The 19,135-nt window shown below is 41.6% G+C and overlaps 1 protein-coding gene across 4 annotated transcripts in view; it reads left to right on the top strand.

Annotated features, from left to right (window-relative positions):
• The first annotated feature begins 5,381 nt into the window (after nt 1-5,381).
• faah (fatty acid amide hydrolase) overlaps nt 5,382-19,135 on the top strand; it is a 64,452-nt gene continuing 50,698 nt past the window's right edge. For 3 of the 4 annotated variants that reach the window (XM_043698982.2, XM_087990526.1, XM_043698984.2), the window contains exons 1-5: nt 5,382-5,628; nt 8,231-8,344; nt 10,995-11,135; nt 14,526-14,659; nt 17,446-17,652. In XM_043698982.2, coding sequence (XP_043554917.2) covers nt 5,404-5,628; nt 8,231-8,344; nt 10,995-11,135; nt 14,526-14,659; nt 17,446-17,652 — 821 coding nt within the window. In that variant the 5' untranslated portion in view covers nt 5,382-5,403. The remainder of the gene's footprint in view (nt 5,629-8,230; nt 8,345-10,994; nt 11,136-14,525; nt 14,660-17,445; nt 17,653-19,135) is intronic. The other variant, XM_043698983.2, reaches the window with a different exon arrangement.

Below are 19,135 nucleotides of genomic sequence, written 5' to 3'. Positions count from 1 at the left end.
CAAAGCTAGAGGACATAAGTTTAAGGTGAGGGAGGAAAGATTTCAAAGGAAACTAAAGGGCAACTTTTTTCACACAGAGGGCAGAGGAATGAACTGTCAGAAGAAGTGGTACAGTTTGGTTCAATTACAATATTTAAAAGGCACGGGGTTGGGTAAATCGATAGGAAGGGTTTCGAGGGATATGGGCCAAATGTTGGCAAATGGAACTGGATTAATTTAGGAAATCTGGTCGGTATGGATGAGTTGGATCGATACAAACCACACTTTGTGTGAAAATGTTGCCACTGAAGTCTTTTTAAATCTTTCTCTTCTCATCTTAAAAACATGCCTCCCAGTTTTGAACTCCCCCACCCAAGGGAAAAGATCCTTGTTATTCACCTTATCTGTACCCCTCATGATTTTAGTAACATCTTTTAGGTCAGCTCTCACCTTCCTAGCCTACAGTGAAAAAAAGTCTCACCCTATCCAGCCTATCCTTACAATTCAAACCCTCCAGTCCTGGCAACATCCTGTTAAATCTTTTCTGAACCCTCTCCAATTTAATGAAATCCTTCCTATGGCACGGTGACCAGAACTGTACACCTTACTTCAAAAGTGGCTACATCAACGTCCTGTATAATCTCAACATGACAAACCAACTCCTATACAAAGGCCTCTGAGGTAAGGGTGCTACCCACTGGGCCATACAATCACGTGGCTCCACTCTTGCTTAAAGACCTTTTCTGTCTGCCAGTTGGGGCAGACAGGATCTCAGTTCAAAGCTTCCAATTTGAAAGGTGATATTGTTTATGGTATAGCACTGCCAAGCACTCTTGGTACTGCACAACAGCATCAACCTAAATGGTGCACTCTGTTCTCTGGAGCAATACCTGAACTGATAACCATCTGCTGAGCTGGCACTAATTAACATTTTGTATTTACATAGTACAATCGCTGAGTACATAATTCATTCATCGCAGCTCCAGCTGATATGATAGACAAATAGAAATCAGAAAAGTATGTTTTAAGATCGATGAAGTAAAATGCATTCCAGTTTAAACAATTAAAATGTCAATATTTTACATTTATGCCATATGATCATTTAGTAATCCAGTTGTTATAGAGTCCTTTGGGATATATCAAGGATCTGATACAGTGGTGTCTTGATAGAAGATTGTTTTATATTCAAAAGTATGAATTAGGAGCATAAGTAGGCCATTTGGCCCATCAAGCATGCTTTGCCATTCAATAAGATCACAGCTGATCTGTTTGTATTCTGAATTCCAGTTCCCATCCACTCCCAATAACCTTTGCTTCCTTTGCCATATATGAATCTATTGTCATATCTAAAAGTATTAAATAACCCCACCTCCATCTTCTCTGAGGGCGTTCCAAAAATGCACAACTTTCAGAGAAAATAATTCCTCTCATCTCTGTGCTAAAAGGACAACCAACTAATTTTAAAGGTGGCCCCTTATAAAAACTTTTCTTGATTATTTTATGGGATAGCCTCACTGGCTGAACAAACATTTAATCCCCAACCTGATTTCTGTTGAGGAAGTGGTGGTGAGCTTTCTTCTTGAACTGGTGCAGTCCTGGTGTGAAGGTATGTCCAGTGATGTAAGGAAAGAAGATCTGGGAATTTGAGTGACAATGAAGAAGCAGTGATATGGTTTCAGTAAAGATGGTGTGTGGCTTGGAGGGAACCTGCAGGTAGTGGTGTTCCCAAGCGTCTGCTATCCTTGTCCATCTAGGTTGTAGAAGCTACAGGTTTGGAAGGTTTGTTGAAGGATCCTGGATGGATTGCTGCAGTGATAGATGGCACAATGCTGCTACAGTGCATTTGTATTACAAACAGTGAATGTTGAAGATGGCGGATAAGGTCCTAATCAACAAGGCTGCAATATCCTTGACTGTGTTGAATTTCTTGATTGTTGTTGGATCTGCACTCATCCAGAGAAGTGGAAAGCTCCTCATCGCTGACCTGTTCTTGTAACCATGGTATATTTATATGGACTTTTCAATTCAGTTTCTGATCAATGGTGACTCTCATGATGTTGATAGTGATGGTAATACTGTTGAATATCAAGGGGAGATGGTTAGGATTCTTTTTGTTAGAGGTCCTCTTTTCTTAGCATTCCCTCAAGATCGGAATGACTTTCTTTCACTCCAGAGATTTGAGTCCTGAGATCACTAAACAGTCCAATGCTAGATCTGCAAACTCTGTGGCAAGTGGAGAGGTGGAGTTCGAAGAGATGGATGGAAAAAATGTACAGGTCTTTGCTTGTTTCTGCCATCTTTGCACTTGGTCTCCACCTTGGTCTGTAGAAGGTACCAAAGCTGGAAGGTCTCTCCAGTTTGAGAAGTCTAAGGCAAGAGATTCCCATGAGTTGGTGGGGATGTTGCATTTTTCCATGAAGGTAACGATTGGTTCTGCTAAAGCTTAGAATAAAGATCTTACTTTGGAAGTCTTGCGTCAGACATTTGGATGACGTGTTCGAGCCAAGGTCGCTGATTGGACATAACGAGTACTTTAATGCTGGGGATCTTGGCCTGTGGGAGGATACTGATAATGGACCAATGACCGTGCCAGAGGATTTTATGGAGGTGATTTTTTGCAAGAGCTTTGAGCTGTCTACTGTAGTTGTCCATGTCTCTGACACATACAGAATGGCAGATAGCACTCCTTCAGAACATGAGCTTGGTATTGAAATTGAAGTCTTAGTCATCAAACACTCTGTTCCTCGCCCAGCCAGCCAAAGCTGGAGACAATATTGAATTTCATCATTGATATCTTCCCTCACTGAAGAAAAGCCCCCTAGGGATGAGAATTAGCATATATTGTTCAGTAGCATACAGTGAATCTTATTGTTGGAGGACAGTATTGAGTGGCAGGTGCAGGCTGGTAGAAGGTTTTTGTTGTCCTGATATTTAACCTTAGACCCATTCCCTCATATATCTAGGTGAATGCATTCACCTGCAGTAGATTCAGACTATCAAACTTGTTGTTTAGGAGTCAGTCAACGTGATCAGTAGTGGAGCTTCTGAGCCACTCGATGTTGGGCACTAAAGTCCTTACCCAGACTCCAAGGTAGTTCGACAGGATATACCCAGGGTAGCAATGGTGGTGGCTGGGACATGATTCTGCAAATATGATTATATCAGATTGTTACCTGGCTAGTCTATGAGACAGAACTTCCAATTTTTGCACAAGGATCTGAATGTTAATTGGAAGAATTTTGTGGGATTTACAGAACTGTGTTTGCATCTGCTGTCTGTAGTATCTAGGAGAAAGTGAGGTCTGCAGATGCTGGAAATCAGAGTCGAGAGTGTGTTGGAGGCCTGATGAAGGGTTCCATCCCAAAATGTCGATTTTCCTGCTCCTCAGATGCTGCCTGATCTGCTGTGCTTTTCCAGCAACACACTCTTGACTCGTGTCTGTAGTAGCTGGTGATCCATCTGGTGTTAGCTTTGCAATTGACTTTTGATACAACTGATTGGTTTGAAGGGCTTTTCAGGGGACCGTTCAAGTCAACTAGAGTTATACGTCGGTTAGGCCAAGTAATGTTGGCAGATTCCCTTCCCTAAAGAATATTGTTGCACAGAATGTGAGTGTCATGATTATGATAAGCCACTTGGTTTCACTGAGGAACAAAGGTGACAGTTAAGTCAGATCAGTCACTGTTATGCGAAGATGGTGTTAGGCATGTGGTGCTTGATCATTAGTAATTAGGATATGAAACTGGGGATACTGGAGGACAAATGCCGAGACATCTTTGGTGCCCAGAAATAGATTTAGGTGGATAGGCCTGAGCACTATGCCCAAGGCCAATCCATTATGCCAAGGAAAGAAAACACATCAGATGAGCACAGGCCTGTGGCCTGAAATCAAATCAGTGGCAAAATATTATAAGATGACAGCTCCAGATGGGCAGAACTTGGCACTATAAAATTTCGATGAGTTTTTTGCCTCAAATGTTTGCATAGAACACTAATTCAGAGTGGAAGGGATGCAAACATCCTTCATGGAAAGAGATGGCAACATGTTTTGCATGGTTCCTCAAATAAATACCAAATAAGGGATAGTGGTACCAGGAGCAACAAGCACGACCCATGCCACAAACTACGTCTCCTAAAACTGTTTGTGTGTGCACACTGATTTATAGAGACGCAGAGTTAGCATGCACTGGTATCAGAAAACATGACCTTAAGATAATTGCATTGCAATGGAACAAACAAACAAAATTAAATTGCTGGCGAAACTCAGCAGGTCTGGCAGCATCTGTGGAGAGAGAAAAAAACAGAGTTAACGTTTGGAACCTAGTAGTCTTTCTTCAACCCCACTGTGGGATATAGGTGAATTAATATTATTTCTGCAATTATAAGTTCTGATACAGAGTAAATGAATTCACATTAGTTTGTGATTGTTTCTCAGCTAAATGCTGAGTTAACAAGAATGAGAACTACATAGAGGAAGTATATAATCCGTTAAAGAAAATGGTATGTTAGCATGAGACGTGATTACAGAACAATGGTAGATGTATGGGCAACAGATAAGACAGTAAGAAAAACATCTGTTTTCCCACTTATATGGGGACACAGGAACAAACCCTAATTAAAGAGGTCATAAAGGTCAGAGTGGCCTCGGGGAGGAATAAATGCTGATAAAGAAAGGATATGCCTAGCGGTGACCTGCAGTAGGATGACGTCAAACAACCTTATGGGAGCCAGAGATAGGCATTTGTCATGGACAAGGCCGGATAAACAGAAGTTGTGGGATCAGTCTTAAGGAAATGAGTGACGTAAGCGGAGGAGGGGGCAAACAATGAAATAAGAAAAAATATGGGGATTCAAATTGTATAAATTTCGAGAGTTTGTTGGATTTGATGTGCACAGGCCTGAGGCCTGAAATCAAATCAGTGGCAAAATATTATAAGATGACAGCTCCAGATGGGCAGAACTTGGCACTATAAAATTTCGATGAGTTTTTTGCCTCAAATGTTTGCATAGAACACTAATTCAGAGTGGAAGGGATGCAAATATCCTTCATGGAAAGAGATGGCAACATGTTTTGCATGGTTCCTCAAATAAATACCAAATAAGGGATAGTGGTACCAGGAGCAACAAGCACGACCCATGTCACAAACTACGTCTCCTGGCATTAGACATTGCACCCACTTGCAAGTGTACAAATAAATGATACTACTGTTTCAGATTTTTGTCTCGGACTAAAATTATTGAAGTGAGTGAGCTTTGTTTCTCACACCCACCATCCACAGTTCTTTGATTTTATAGTTTTGCTTTGGAACAAGTTTCAACAATCCAGCTGCTGTATGAATCCATGTCTGGATTTCAGGGCAGTCCTGCCTAGTTCTGGTGGGCGGGTTTAACTTGTGTCTCTCCCTGAGAAGCTGCAGAGTGGGGATGGTTGTGCTGAGAAATATGTCTTCGTGGATGGCGGATACATTTGCTCTAACGCCGCAAATGTATCAAGCAATCCCTGGTTTAATCTGCTGCACTGTCGTAATGTATAAATTGCTGAGATGGATGGAAAGAAGGAGCTATTTAGCGGCGATAGAGAAAGCGCGTACAGACAGGAAGAAAGCATTGTGCGGTGTGGAAAGAGCTGTGCTAGAGTTCAAAGTACCGGTAAGCAAAGATTGGCTTCTGTTAACAAGAGCTGTCACAAGCGAGATAACGCTTGTTTCTGGGTTACTGAGACTTCAAGGTTGAATTGAATTGAATTGAATTCAGAACAACAGAAAAATGTTTCTATTGGGCTGGATTCTATTGATGTATTCACGTCCCGCGATTGCCAATTGAGTGGAAACCAGAGCAGAAGCTGTTGGGAAGCCTTGATAGGTCTGACAGCATCTGTGGAGAGAAATTAATGTTTTGGTGCGAGTGACCCTTCCTCTGAACAGCTTTACAGCATTCGCAGTTTTTTTTTTAGCTTTTACTAACTGATGGGTATTGTTATGGAGCAGTCCAAACTCCTCAAAATATGTTGAGAAGATAACATATACCCTCACTTTTTTTTCTTATTTTAAATGTAAATGCCAGATGTTGCATTGTGACTGCAATTTGATTGGTCAAGCTACCAGTCTTGAGGCAAAACACACTTAATTCATACACTATGGTTAAAATACAACAACAGAAAGAAGGGAATGGAATAACTTTACTCTTGGAAAACTTAACAGAATAATAGATTATTTAATTACTGAACAGTACCTGTTCCAATATAGTAACATCCCACTGACACACCCTTGGTAAAGGCAAATGTATTAAAATAGATTGTCTCACAAGCAATTCTCCAGTCCAGAAGGAAAAATATCAAGAGAAAACAGTTGTAGGGAGAGATGCACTGTATTTTCCAAACCCAGTTTTAAGACCCCAGCAATAACACTTATTGAAAAACTAAAACTAAAAATACTGGTTCTGTGGGAGCTTGACCCCACCCATTCAGGCATCTCCCATTGGGCAGATGCAGCAGGTTATGCTTAATTAATCTTTTGGAATTTTATGAAGATGTTATGAGCATGGTGGACCACAGGGACCCAGTAGATGTGGTGTACCTAGATTTCCAAAAGGCCTTCAAGGTGCTGTACAAGAGACTGCTGTATAAGTTAAAGATAAATGGCGTTATGGTAAAGTATTAGCATGGTAGAGGATTGGTTGACTAACAGGCAGCAAAGAGTGCGGATAAATGAGTACTATTTTGGTTGGCAATCAGTAACTAGTGGTGTCCTCAGGGATCAATGTTAGGGCTGCAATTTTCACAATTTTGTATAGATGACTTGGAGTTGGAGACCACGTAGCTTGTCAAAGTTTGCAAATGACACTAAGATGAGTGGCAGAGCAAAGTGTGCAGAGGACTGTGAAACTTTGCGAGGAACATTGATGCTTTTAATGGGTGAGTAAAGGTTTTGCAGATGAATACAATGTTAACAAATGTGAAGTCATCCATTTTGGTAGGAGTAACAGTATAAAGGACTATAGATTAGATTAGATTACTTACAGTGTGGAAACAGGCCCTTCGGCCCAACAAGTCCACACCGACCCGCCGAAGCGCAACCCACCCATACCCCTACATTTACCCCTTTAACCTAACACTACGGGCAATTTAGCATGGCCAATTCACCTGACCCGCACATCTTTGGACTGTGGGAAGAAACCGGAGCACCCGGAGGAAACCCACGCAGACACTGGGAGAATGTGCAAACTCCACACAGTCAGTCGCCTGAGTCGGGAATTGAACCCGGGTCTCTGGCGCTGTGAGGCAGCAGTGCTAACCACTGTGCCACTGTGCCGCCCACTTAACTTACTTAAACATAGTAGCTATTCAGAAAAGGGTAGAGGAAATTGAATGGTAAAAAGTTGCAGCATGCTGCTATGCAGAAGGACCTGGGTGTCCTTGTGCACAAATCACAGAAGGTTGGTCTGCAGGTACAACTGGTAATTAGGAAGGCAAATGGAATTTAGTCCTTCATTGCTAAAGGGATTGTGTTTAAAAGCAGGGGGTCATGTTGCAGCTGTGTAGAGTGCTGGTGAGGCAACACTTAAAGTACTGTGTGCAGATTTGCTTTCCTTACTTGAGAAAGGATGTACTGGCACTAGAGGGAGCTGCAGAGGAGGTTCACTAGGGTGGTATGGTGGCTCAATGGTTAGCACTGCTGCCTCACAGCACCCAGGTCTCAGGTTCAATTCTAGCCTTGGGTGACTGCCTGTGTGGAGTTTACACATTCTCCCTGTGTCTGAATGGATTTCCTCTGGGTGCTCTGGTTTCCTCCCACAATCCAAAGATGTGCCGGTCAGGTGAATTGGCCATGCTAAAGTGCCCATAGTGTTAGGTTCATCCGTCAGAGGGAAATGGGTCTGGGTGGGTTACTCTTCAGAGGGTCAGTATGGACTTGTTGGGCCGAAGGGCCTGTTTCCACACTGTGTAGGGAATCTTGTTTCAAGCTGGGCGTCGCCAGCATATTTTTGCATGTAGTTTCAAGCTGGAGAACAGTATTTTGTTTTCCACTTCATAGCTCAGAGGCTGTGTATATGTATTTTCCTCTATATACTTGGCAATAATATCCTAAATACGAATAAGAGAATTCTGGAAGACCAAATATTAACCCTGGAACATATATTTACACTTTTCAAGCAAATTAATATTAACTTGCATTATATAAACAGTGAGCTACTTCATGTTGCAATTTGTTGCATTTCATTCCATATGTAACCAAAATATGTTTTGTTTTAGGGCAGATCTAGAGACACTGAATCTGTTCTGTCTCTATCACTTCTGGAGCTCCACGAACAATTGCAGGATGGCTCCCTTTCTCCCGATAGTGTGTTGTTTGCTTACATGGAAAAGGTATAGAATTGCATGGCTTGGCTTGCAATAGTTTGAAATCCTATTTGGTATTCAGCACTTAATAAACCTGACTTTTTGGATCACTTGCCTTAGCAGTCATTGTTGAACAGGTGATTTGTAAACACAAAAACTACTTGTTCGGTCTGGCAGTCAGTTAATTATTGAAGTTTCTTATTTTAGCATCGAATTTTATTGATGAATCTCAGTGACGCAAATAACATCACACAAACAGTATTGTTTATTTTCTCTGTTAAACGACACTAATGTATTAATTACCTCATGAGAACCTAATTAAGACTAGAAACATTATATGGTGGGAATTGGAGAAAAACAATATGATTATACACGCTAAAGGTATAAATTATGCTGCCTCTACTATGAATTAATTATCATTTATTAGCATATTCTAGGACATATCTGATTCATAACCTAGTCTTTTTTTTCTCTTGACCTCTCAGCCGGATTGATAATAATAAAAGTGTTATTTTGCAACCCATGAATGGTCCAAGAATTTCTAAGTTTACATACTGAATCAGAAAGTTTTCTTGCACATACTTAACAAATTCCTCTCTATCTAAACCCTGAACATTGGCAGTTCCAGACTACGTTTGAAAATTTAAAGTCCCCTACCATAACCACCCTTCTAGATAACTGAAATCTCCTTAGTCGATTTTCCATTGACTGTTAGGGGGTCTATAATTCCTGATGAAGGGCTTATGCCCGAAACGTCGATTCTCCTGTTCCTTGGATGCTGCCTGACCTGCTGTGCTTTACCAGCAACACATTTTTCAGCCCGGTCTATAATTCAATCCCAGTAAGGTGATCATCCCTTTCTTATTTCTCAGTTCTACCCAAATAAGTTCCCTTGATGTAATCCCAGGAATATCCTCCCTAAATATGGCAGTAATGCTATCCCATATCAAAACTGCCATTCCCCCTCCTCTCTTGCCCCCCACCCCCAACCCCATCTGTTGTGTTAATGTTCACCCATCTGGAAATTTGTGTTGAAGACATTTTGTCCCCTGTCTAGGTGACATCTTCAGTGCTTTGGAGCCTCCTGTGAAGTGCTTCTGTGTTGTTTTCTCCGGCATTTATAGTGGTTTGTCTCTGCCACTTCTGGTTGTCAGTTCCGGTTGTCTGCTGCAGTGGTCGGTATATTGGGTCCAGGTCGATGTGTTTGTTGATAAAATCTGTGGATGAGTGCCATGCCTCTAGGAATTCCCTGGCTGTTCTCTGTTTGGCTTGTCCTATAAAGTAGTGTTGTCCCAGTCGAACTCATGTTGCTCGTCATCTGCATGTGTGGCTACTAAGGATAGCTGGTCGTGTCGTTTCGTGGCTAGTTGGCGTTCATGGATACGGATCGTTAGCTGTCTTCCTGTTTGTCCTATGTAGTGTTTTGTGCAGTCCTTGCATGGGATTTTGTACACTACATTGGTTTTGCTCATGCTGGGAATTGGGTCCTCTGTCCTGGTGAGTTGTTGTCTGAGAGTGGCTGTTGGTTTGTGTGCTGTTATGAGTCCTAGTAGTCGTAGTAGTCTGGCTGTCAGTTCGCTAATGTGGCTAGTCCTTTGGGTTGTGTCGTGTCCTGTTGATGAAATTGTGGGGGTATCCGTTTTTGGCGAATATATTGGAGAGGTGTTCTTCCTCTTTTTGCAGTTCTGGTGTACTGCAGTGTGTTGTGGCCCTTTTGAACAGTGTCTTGATGCAACTTCTTTTGTGTGTGTTGGGGTGGTGGCTTTCGTAGTTCAGAACTTGGTCTGTGTATGTGGCTTTCCTGTATACCTTTTGTGGTGAATTCTCCGTTCGGTGTTCTCTGTACCATCCCATCTAGGAATGGGAGTTGGTTGTCCTTTTCTTCCTCTCTAGTGGTGAACAGTACCACAACAACGAGCACGTGAGCTACAAATCTTCTCACAAACCCCCCCACCTTTCTATCTTTCCTATAGCATTTATATCCTGGAACATTAAGCTGTCAGTCCTGTCCATCCCTGAGCCATGTTTCTGTAATTGCTATGATATCCCACTCCCATGTTCCGAACTATGCCCTGAGTTCATCTGCCTTCCCTGTTAGGCCTCTTACATTGAAATAAATGCAGTTTAATTTACCAGTCCTACCTTGTTCTCTGCTTTGTCCCTGACTGTTTGACTCACACTCCTTTTCCCAAATGTACTAGTCTCAGATTGATCTTTCCTCAGTATCTCCCTGGGTCCCACACCAACCCCCCACCCGCACCCCACCTTATTAGTATAAATCCTCCTGAGCAGCTCCAGCAAATCTCCCTGCTAGTATATTAGTCCCTCCTGCAAATTTGTAAGGAGCTGTTGCAATGTCCCTCATTTGTAGGGAATCAGACGCATAGGAGCACCATTACCAGCAAGTTCACCTTCAAGTCGCATACCATTCTGATTAAAACTATATCATAGTGCTGTCACTGGGTCAAAATTCTTGAACTCCCTTTTCTAACAGCACTGTGTGCACTGCAACAGTTCATGAAGGTGACTTGCCTCTACTTTTGCAAGGGTAATTGGGATGCCTAATAAACGCAAGTCTTGCCAATGATACTTAGATCCTCTGATTTGCTGAAGAGGTAAAAAATATTTGCACAGTTGCAGGGTCATGCTTGGTTTGACCATTTCTTCTTTTTTAAAGGCTTTGGAAGTCACTAAACTGCTGAACTGCGTCACAGAATTTCTTCCAGAATGTCAAACACAGCTTAAGAATCTCAGTGGGAAGAAGAAAGGACTTCTATATGGGATCCCTGTCAGCATTAAGGACAACATAAACTACAAGGTAGAGGTTCAGCTGATTTTAAAAAAAAAAGATGATTCGATGTGAAAATGTGTCGGTGGTGATGCAATGATAATTTAGTTTTGCTCCCTTCTCACTCAGAGGCAATAATAATTTTACCCTTGGAGTGTAAAACTTCCCCTAACAGCTCCCCTTCTTGGTCCCTTGACCTAAGCCTGAGGTAGCCAATAGTGGTTACATCCTTGTCCTTTATGCTCAACAATCCATTAAGTACTGGCCAGTAATGTAGCTTAGCAGTGTAAAGGCAATGGATTAAACCATCTGTATCATTTAGTCCTTCAATCAAGATTGTTGACCTAGCACCCACTGAATGACAAAAGTCTTACGGCTCAGAAGGAGGTTGTCGGTCCATTGTGCCTATTCTGGCTCTTCGAATGAACAATATGACCTATTGCCGATTTCCTGTCATTATTTCATACGTTGCACATTATTTTTATTCAGATAGTCATTGAATACCCTCTTGAATACTTGAGTGTAGTAACATATTGTGTGTGTCTGTTAATGTATACCCAACTTATCATTTTGTTTCAAAGCTCCCTTATTACTGGCTTTTAAAACAACACGTGTGCTTGTGTATCCTCTTCACTCGCTCTCGATGTTTCAGGCAGTGACCAAATCATCCAGTCCTGTTCTTTTAAAAACTGCTTAGTTGAGGGCACATCTCTACGAGAAAGTTGTCAATTAATTAGTTTCTTCTACACTTCCTTTTGCTGTGTCCCTTTGAACAACTCACCTTGTGTAGTTAATGTCATTTTCCTGTTACAATCCAATTAAAATCTTTTCACAATATTCTTAAAATAGAAATCAAACATTCCAGACGTTAACAGTCTGTACCCAGTTTACAATTGGATATCTCGGGCTTCCAAAAAAACTTGTTAAATTTCATTAGACATTTCACTTCTCAAAATATTCCAGATTCTAACAGGTTTCCTTTTGACCTTAAAATACCAAATGCTGGAGATCACAGTGGGTCAGACAGCATCCATGGAGAGATAGCAAGCTAACGTTTCCAGTCTAATCTTGAAATGTTAGCTTGCTCTCTCTCTCCATAAAAGCTGTCTGACCCTCTGTGATCTCCAACATTTGTTGTTTTCAATACGGATTCCAAAATCAGCAGTACTTTGTTCCTTCCTTTTGAACTTTGTTGCTTCTCTGGAACCTACTTCTGCGTGTATTCATCTTTGCACTTAACACAACATTAAAACTTGATGAACCGTAACCCGATATGACCCATGGACCTCCCCTTTATTAGTTCTTGTTGGGGTATAGTTGTCTTGCAATGTCCTAAACAAATAGTCCTACAGTAATTAAACAATCCTGTGACCTGTCTTGCACATCCACAGGTCTGTTGTATCATTTTGACTGTGGAGAGGTTCCCATTATATTTTTTTTTATTCAGGCCGGCTTTAAATCCAGCTGCTTCCAGGAACTTAAAGACATACAGATAAGCCCTATGCATTTCTCAAAGGTTCCTGAAACAATGAGAAGATTCCTCATATCTTTGATCACTGTACTGCTGCTTAAAGTTCATGTAACTTTGAGTGCTTGAAATAGCAACTTCTATTAAATTATTTTTATCAGTCCCAATTTCAGAAACAAATAAATTTCACGATTGGTGGTTTTAAACTGTTCTTGTCCAGATCAGAGACCCAAATGATCGGAGTCAGTTTGGGGTTCTCCCATTCTCAAACACTTTGGCTCAGAAAATAACATATAGCCTGAAAAGTCTCTAAAAGACAAAGCCTTTCATCTGAATTGGATGTCTGCAAATTTCCAAAACCACATGTCTAGCAATGCGAAAGGTGCATGGTGAAATGAAAAGAAATCTGCCAGAAGAAAGTGTTAACTAGCAGATTGATCACAGCAGGGAAGAAGCTGTTCTGAAGACTTATGAATGGACTTCTCATAATAGAATCATTTTTCTCTGTAGCTGTAACACTACCTTCTGCATTCTGTTCTATTACGCTGATGTATTTGTGTGATATGCCTGGATAGCAAGCAAAACAATACTTTTCACTGTATCTTGGTACATGTGACGATAGAAAATCAAATCAGACTGGAAATGTGTTTAAAGATGTAATAATTTGGAGGGTCTTCAGATGATCTTGCCAGAATTTAATTGGCAGTGCGTCCTTACCTGATCTGGCCTACATGTAACTCCACAGCCATAGCTTTGCAATCAACCCAGTTCAAGTGTAGCTCGGGAAGGGCGTTAACTGGCCAGCCAGCAACGCCCATGTACCGTGAGTGAATAGGGAAAACACTGTCTAGGATGCCCATTTGGTATCCACAGCTCAGTGGCTCAAAGGTAGTATGGCGCATTAGGTGAGTAACAGGCCGAGCCATTGGATGCATGCAGTTGCCTCCTGTATGTCTATTTTTCAGGAGGAATACATTTTTTTTGCTCTGAAAGTATTTCTGATTTTTGAATGATTGATTGATTGATTTGTGCCATGTTGTAGGAAGGCATGATCATAGACAAATGTTTATTCCTTCCAATGAAATGCGCTACTATTGCTGTATGGGATTTGCATCCCAGAAGATATTCGTTTACAATAATTTCACCTTTTTATTGCTTGGAGATTTTCCTACGCATTCTCCATGGTGGGTGAGCAGTGTTTTTGCACAGACCACATGCAAACTTCAAGCAGCTATAGAAGGGAGGTATAAAGACCCCATTTGGACCTTTTCTGGGTTCAAGTGCATGCGGATCCCTAAAATTGGACATGCTACAGGGAGAGGCTGAATAGGCTTGGGCTGTTTTCCCTGGTGCATTGGAGGATGTGAGGGCTGTTCTTGTAGAGGCTAATAAAATCATGAAGGGCATGGATAGGATAAATAGACAAAGTCTTTTCCCTGGGGTGGGGGAGTTGAGAGGGCATAGGTTTAGGGTGAGAGGGGAAAGATATAAAAGATACCTAAGGGTTAACTTTTTCACTCAGAGGGTGATACATGTATGGAATGAGCTGCCAGATGAAGTGGTGGAGGCTGGTACAATTTTAACATTTAAAAGACATCTGGATGGGTATATGAATAGGAAGGGTTTGGAAGGACATGGGCCGGTTGCTTGCAGGTGGGACCAGATTGGGTTAGGATATCTGGTCAGTTTGGATAATTTGGACCGAAGGGTCTGATTCCATGCTGTACATCTCTATGACTCTCTATGTTTGTCTCTTGGGAATATTGAGTCATTGCCAAACTCCTAAAAATCCAGACAGATCACATTTTCCTTGGCAAACTTTCCTAATGCATAAGCAAGGGAGCAAAAATCGATATATATCCAATTTTGATTTTTTACTAGTTTCTGCTCTCCTGAGTGAAATGGGGAAAGAAAAAATGTTTCTCAAGAGGCTTTTTTTTTTAAAAACACAGGGTCATGATTCAACATGTGGACTGAGGAAATTCTTTCACCAGCCTGCAACCAAGGATAGTGTCTTGGTCCAAGTGCTGAAGAAACAAGGGGCTATTCCTTTTGTGAAAACGAATGTCCCTCAGTCTCTGCTAAGGTAATCATGTATTGTTGAGTTGTAGTTAGCGGCTGCTGATATTTTTAACAACTAAAAGAAATTTCAAAACATTAAGATAAATGACATGTTTTAATATAGTTCACATACATTGTGAATAAAGGAGCTGAAAAGATGGTCACCTGCTTCTGTGAAAATACAGCAAATTATTGTAAAGATTAAAATTACTGCCGTGCAACATAACTGCAAGAAGCAAAATGTCACAAACAAAGGAAGTGTGTGCCTTGTAGGGTCTGTATTACCAAGTGCAGTTTGAGATCAATTCTGAATCTTTCTGAACAGACCATAACACCATAAGATCTAAGAGTAAAGTTATTAGATTTCCACATGTACAGAAGTATGGGAGTACAGTGAAAAGTGTATAAATGTCACCCCACACCACCACCACAGTTACAGAGGTGCCAATGAGAAAAGGTACAAAGTAAAGAGAGTGTTAAAGCATAACCATCATAGAATACATTTACAGAAAGAAATGAGGTAATGGCTAACATCCAAGTCTTTATTAATTTAAACTAGAAAATAAAGGAATTAAAAGTTTTAAAGTAGGGCAGTGCAGTGGCGCAGTGTTAGCACTGTTGCCTCACAGTGTCAGGACGCCAGGCTTGATTCTGACCTCCGGCAACTGTCTGTGGAGTTTGCATATTCTCCGTGTCTGCATTGGGTTCCTTCAGGTGCTCTGGTCTCCTCCCACTGTCCAAAGGTGGATTGGACATGCTAAATTGCCCCACAGATGTGTAGGCTCAGTGGATTAGCCATGGGAAAGGATGATAGGAATAGGTAGGGGTCACAGGTCTGGGTGGGATGCTCTTCAGAGGGTCAGTGTGGACTTGATGGGGTGAGTATCCTGTTTCCAACTGTAGGGATTCTATGATTCGTCAGTTGTTGATGATTGTACTGCTGTGCCCGGCTGTGAGGGGAATGTTTAATGGGTAGGGTGCCAGTCACAACAGGTTGCCTTGACCTGGATAGTGTTTAGCTTCTCATGTGTTGTTGTGGCTGCAGTTGTCCATGTTAGTAGAGAATTAAATGACATTAATCCTGCCCCAACTGATTTGCTCAAACCATATTGGGGAGCGACCTGAAGCCTTACTGATTTGAATGATTTAGTATCATTGCAAGCCATGCCGTAGCTACTACACTGTAAGTGGATGAGAAGTAGGGAGAAAATGGAAAATTAAATCAAGCACAGAGTGTAGGAGACTCTCTACAAAATAAAATAAAAAGGGTGTTTCATCAATAAAATTAGATGCTAAAATAAAAAACTGCAACAATTAACTGATTGCCAGACCGAACAAATAGTTTTTGAATATACAAATCACCTGTTCAACAATGGCAGCTGAGGCAAGGAATCCAAAAAGTCAGGTTTATTAGGTTCTGAATACCAATAGAAGTTCAAACAGTTACAATCCAAGCATTTCCATACCACCTATTACTGCTGAAAGCCAATTCCAGAATTCTCAGGAAACTGAGGGAGGGGGTCTTCGATGGTCATGGATGATTATGATTCTGTGATTTCTCCTTTCAATCTATAGAATCCCTGTAGTTAGAAGCAGACCATTTGGCTCATCAAGGAGGAGAAAGTGAGGACTGCAGATGCTGGAGATCAGAGTCGAGAGTGTGGTGCTGGAAAAGCACAACAGATCAGGCAGCATCTGAGGAGCAGGAGAATCGACGTTTTGGGCATATGCCCTTCATTAAGAATATGCCTGACCTGCTGTGCTTTTCCAGCACCACGCTCTCTACCTTTGGCTCATCAGGTACACCTCTGAAGAGCATCCCACCCAGACCTGCATTTCCCATGACTAATTTACCAAGCCTACACATGCCTGGACACTAGCCTTCCTCCTTCACATCTTCTTGCCCACTTTCCCCATGCCAATTCATGCCACAACTCTAAATGGCCTCTAATACTGTCTGTGCCAACTTATAGTGACTCCATTCCCATTCATCTAGTATACACCATGCACAGAACCAATGAATGCAGTGGTAGCAATAGCATACATGGGGGGGAGAAAATTGCCCATTCTTATACTTTTGGGAGAAAATGATGTTCCTAAAACCCTATAGAAGTGTTAATCTTAAAGAATTAATAACAGATGTTTAAGCACTTGACACATATTAACCATAAAAACAAATGTTGAGGCAGAGGGACCCCTCTTATGACAGTGGTAATGCCATTAACTCTGGACTGAGAGACACAAGTCCCACCTGCTCTTGAGGTGTCATCATATCCCTGAACAGTTTATTTAGAAAAAGAAGATAAATTAAAAAAAAAAATTAAAATATTGAGATAGGCTCTTGTAGCACAGTAGTGATGTCGCTACCTCTGATTCAGGAAGGATGGGTTCAAGTCCCCATCTGTTCCAGAAGTGTGTAAGACCATTTCTGAACAGGTTAATTGGAAAATATCCAGACATTGACAAAAATGTTAATAAAAATAACTTTTATCCTCACGGAGATATCAATCAAGCAAAGTCAGTTGTTGTCTCCACTTGTGTAAACAAACTCACTAAAATTAATCCTGAGCAAGCAAGCGATCTTTTACATGTTATCAGAGTATGAACCAGATGGGATACCTGTTTTTTTCAGCAGGGAGCAAAATCAAAGTGTACAATCACCTCCTTGCTCTGGTTTTTGAATAACATTGGCATATAGAAAAGGCTAATTTTTTTTATCTGTGGTATCCTAACATGAGAAACCAAAATTTAGGAAAGGCTGAGAAATATAAACCAGTTCATGAGGAAGATAAATTTTGTTTTTTTTTAAAGCTATGAATGCAGTAACCCTATTTTTGGGCAAACTATCAACCCACATGACCACAAACGCACACCAGGCGGGTCATCTGGTGGAGAAGGGGCCCTGATCGCAGCCGGTGGTTCGATCCTTGGCATTGGGAGTGATATTGGTGGCAGTATCCGGGTGCCAGCTGCATTTTGTGGAATCTGTGGCTTCAAGCCAACTGGGAATCGATTGAGGTAAGTACACAGTTTACTTTGTTGAGCTAAAACTCATTAAATGTTTGATTTCCTAATAATTTTATCAGGATTTCATTCATAGAATCCCTACAGTGTGGAAACAGGCCATTTGACCGAACGAGTCCACTCCTACCCTCCGAAGAGTATCCCACCCAGATCCACCCCCCTAACCTTGCATTTCACTTGGCTAACCCACATAACCTACACATCTCCTGGACACTACAGGGTAATTTAACATGGCAAATCCACCTAACGTGCACATCTTTGGACTTTTGGGAGGAAATGGGAGCACCCAGTGAAAACTCATGCAAATACTGGGAGAATGTGCAAACTCTACACAGTCAGTTGCCCAAGGGTGGAATGGAATCCAGGTCTCTGGTGCTGTGAGGCAGCAGTGCTAACCACTGAGCCATCATGTCGCCTAAGGATCTTGAATCACTAGTGGTTTGACTTACAATGTTGGAGTCAGGGAGACTGTATAACCTTTTTATAAACAAAAACAGTGTGGATTTGGGTCAAGTAGCCATTGGAAGGGGCTCAAATTGTGTGTGAGAAAGCAAACAAAGGCCAGTCATTTTCACCCCTAACTTCCTGCTTGCGACTCTTATGAAATTACCAGCCAATTTTAACACTTTTAAAGGCAATTGTTGGCTGTTTGAATTGTGCTAATAGAATTGAATTCTTGCATGTGAGTGTTGCTCGTGGAACTTGCAAGGAGTCAAAGTGACTGAGCAAATGGACGTTGCGTCTAAGTGTTCATTGAACTGATGAACACGTTTCCAAAACAAAATTGGTTGAAGGAACTGCAATTTAGCAGCATCAATCATTGATACTGTGAGACCTGCTGGGTTTCTCTAGCCATTTGTGTTTTGGCTTCAGATTTCAAGCACCACAGTTCTTGTTTTATTTTAGGATGTGCTTTCACTGCTTTGTAACACCTTAGACATCACTTTCACTGCTTTGGAGTTTTGTGGACCACCTCGTCACTTTGACTATCAACGATCAGCTCACAATGGGTGCCCTGCATATGTGGCTTTAACTTGGACCTTAGGTGAGGACCAAGATGAACAGCGGAAGGAGGATCGACTCCAATTTTCTATTTCGCAGGAGAAACTACACGTGCACAGTGCTGCACCACACATCTTTCACATACAACCTCAACTCTCAGAATTGAACGCAGTATTCCAAAAGTGGCCTAACCAATGTCCTGTACAGCCGCAACATGACCTGCCAATTCCTACACTCAATACTCTTGAGGTTAAACTCCAAATCAAGGTTGCAACGAAGGAGGAGCTGCATTGACATGTCTGGCACCAGTGCCTTAGGCGACTCAGGTTTTCACATCACATGGTCACTGACATTTGCAGCTTTTTGGAAGAAATTCTTTGTCACTGGATCTGTTGGCCATATGTTGCCAGGGGCTGTCAAAGTCACCATTGAGTCATAGAAATATGCAGCATGGAAGTAAACTCACCCAGACCCA

Source organism: Chiloscyllium plagiosum, unplaced genomic scaffold, assembly GCF_037043375.1.
Source record: "Chiloscyllium plagiosum isolate Xiang-an unplaced genomic scaffold, Cpla_swu_hap1 HiC_scaffold_9, whole genome shotgun sequence".
Classification (NCBI taxonomy): Eukaryota; Metazoa; Chordata; class Chondrichthyes; order Orectolobiformes; family Hemiscylliidae; genus Chiloscyllium; species Chiloscyllium plagiosum.
This window is presented reverse-complemented; position numbering and strand designations above follow the sequence as displayed.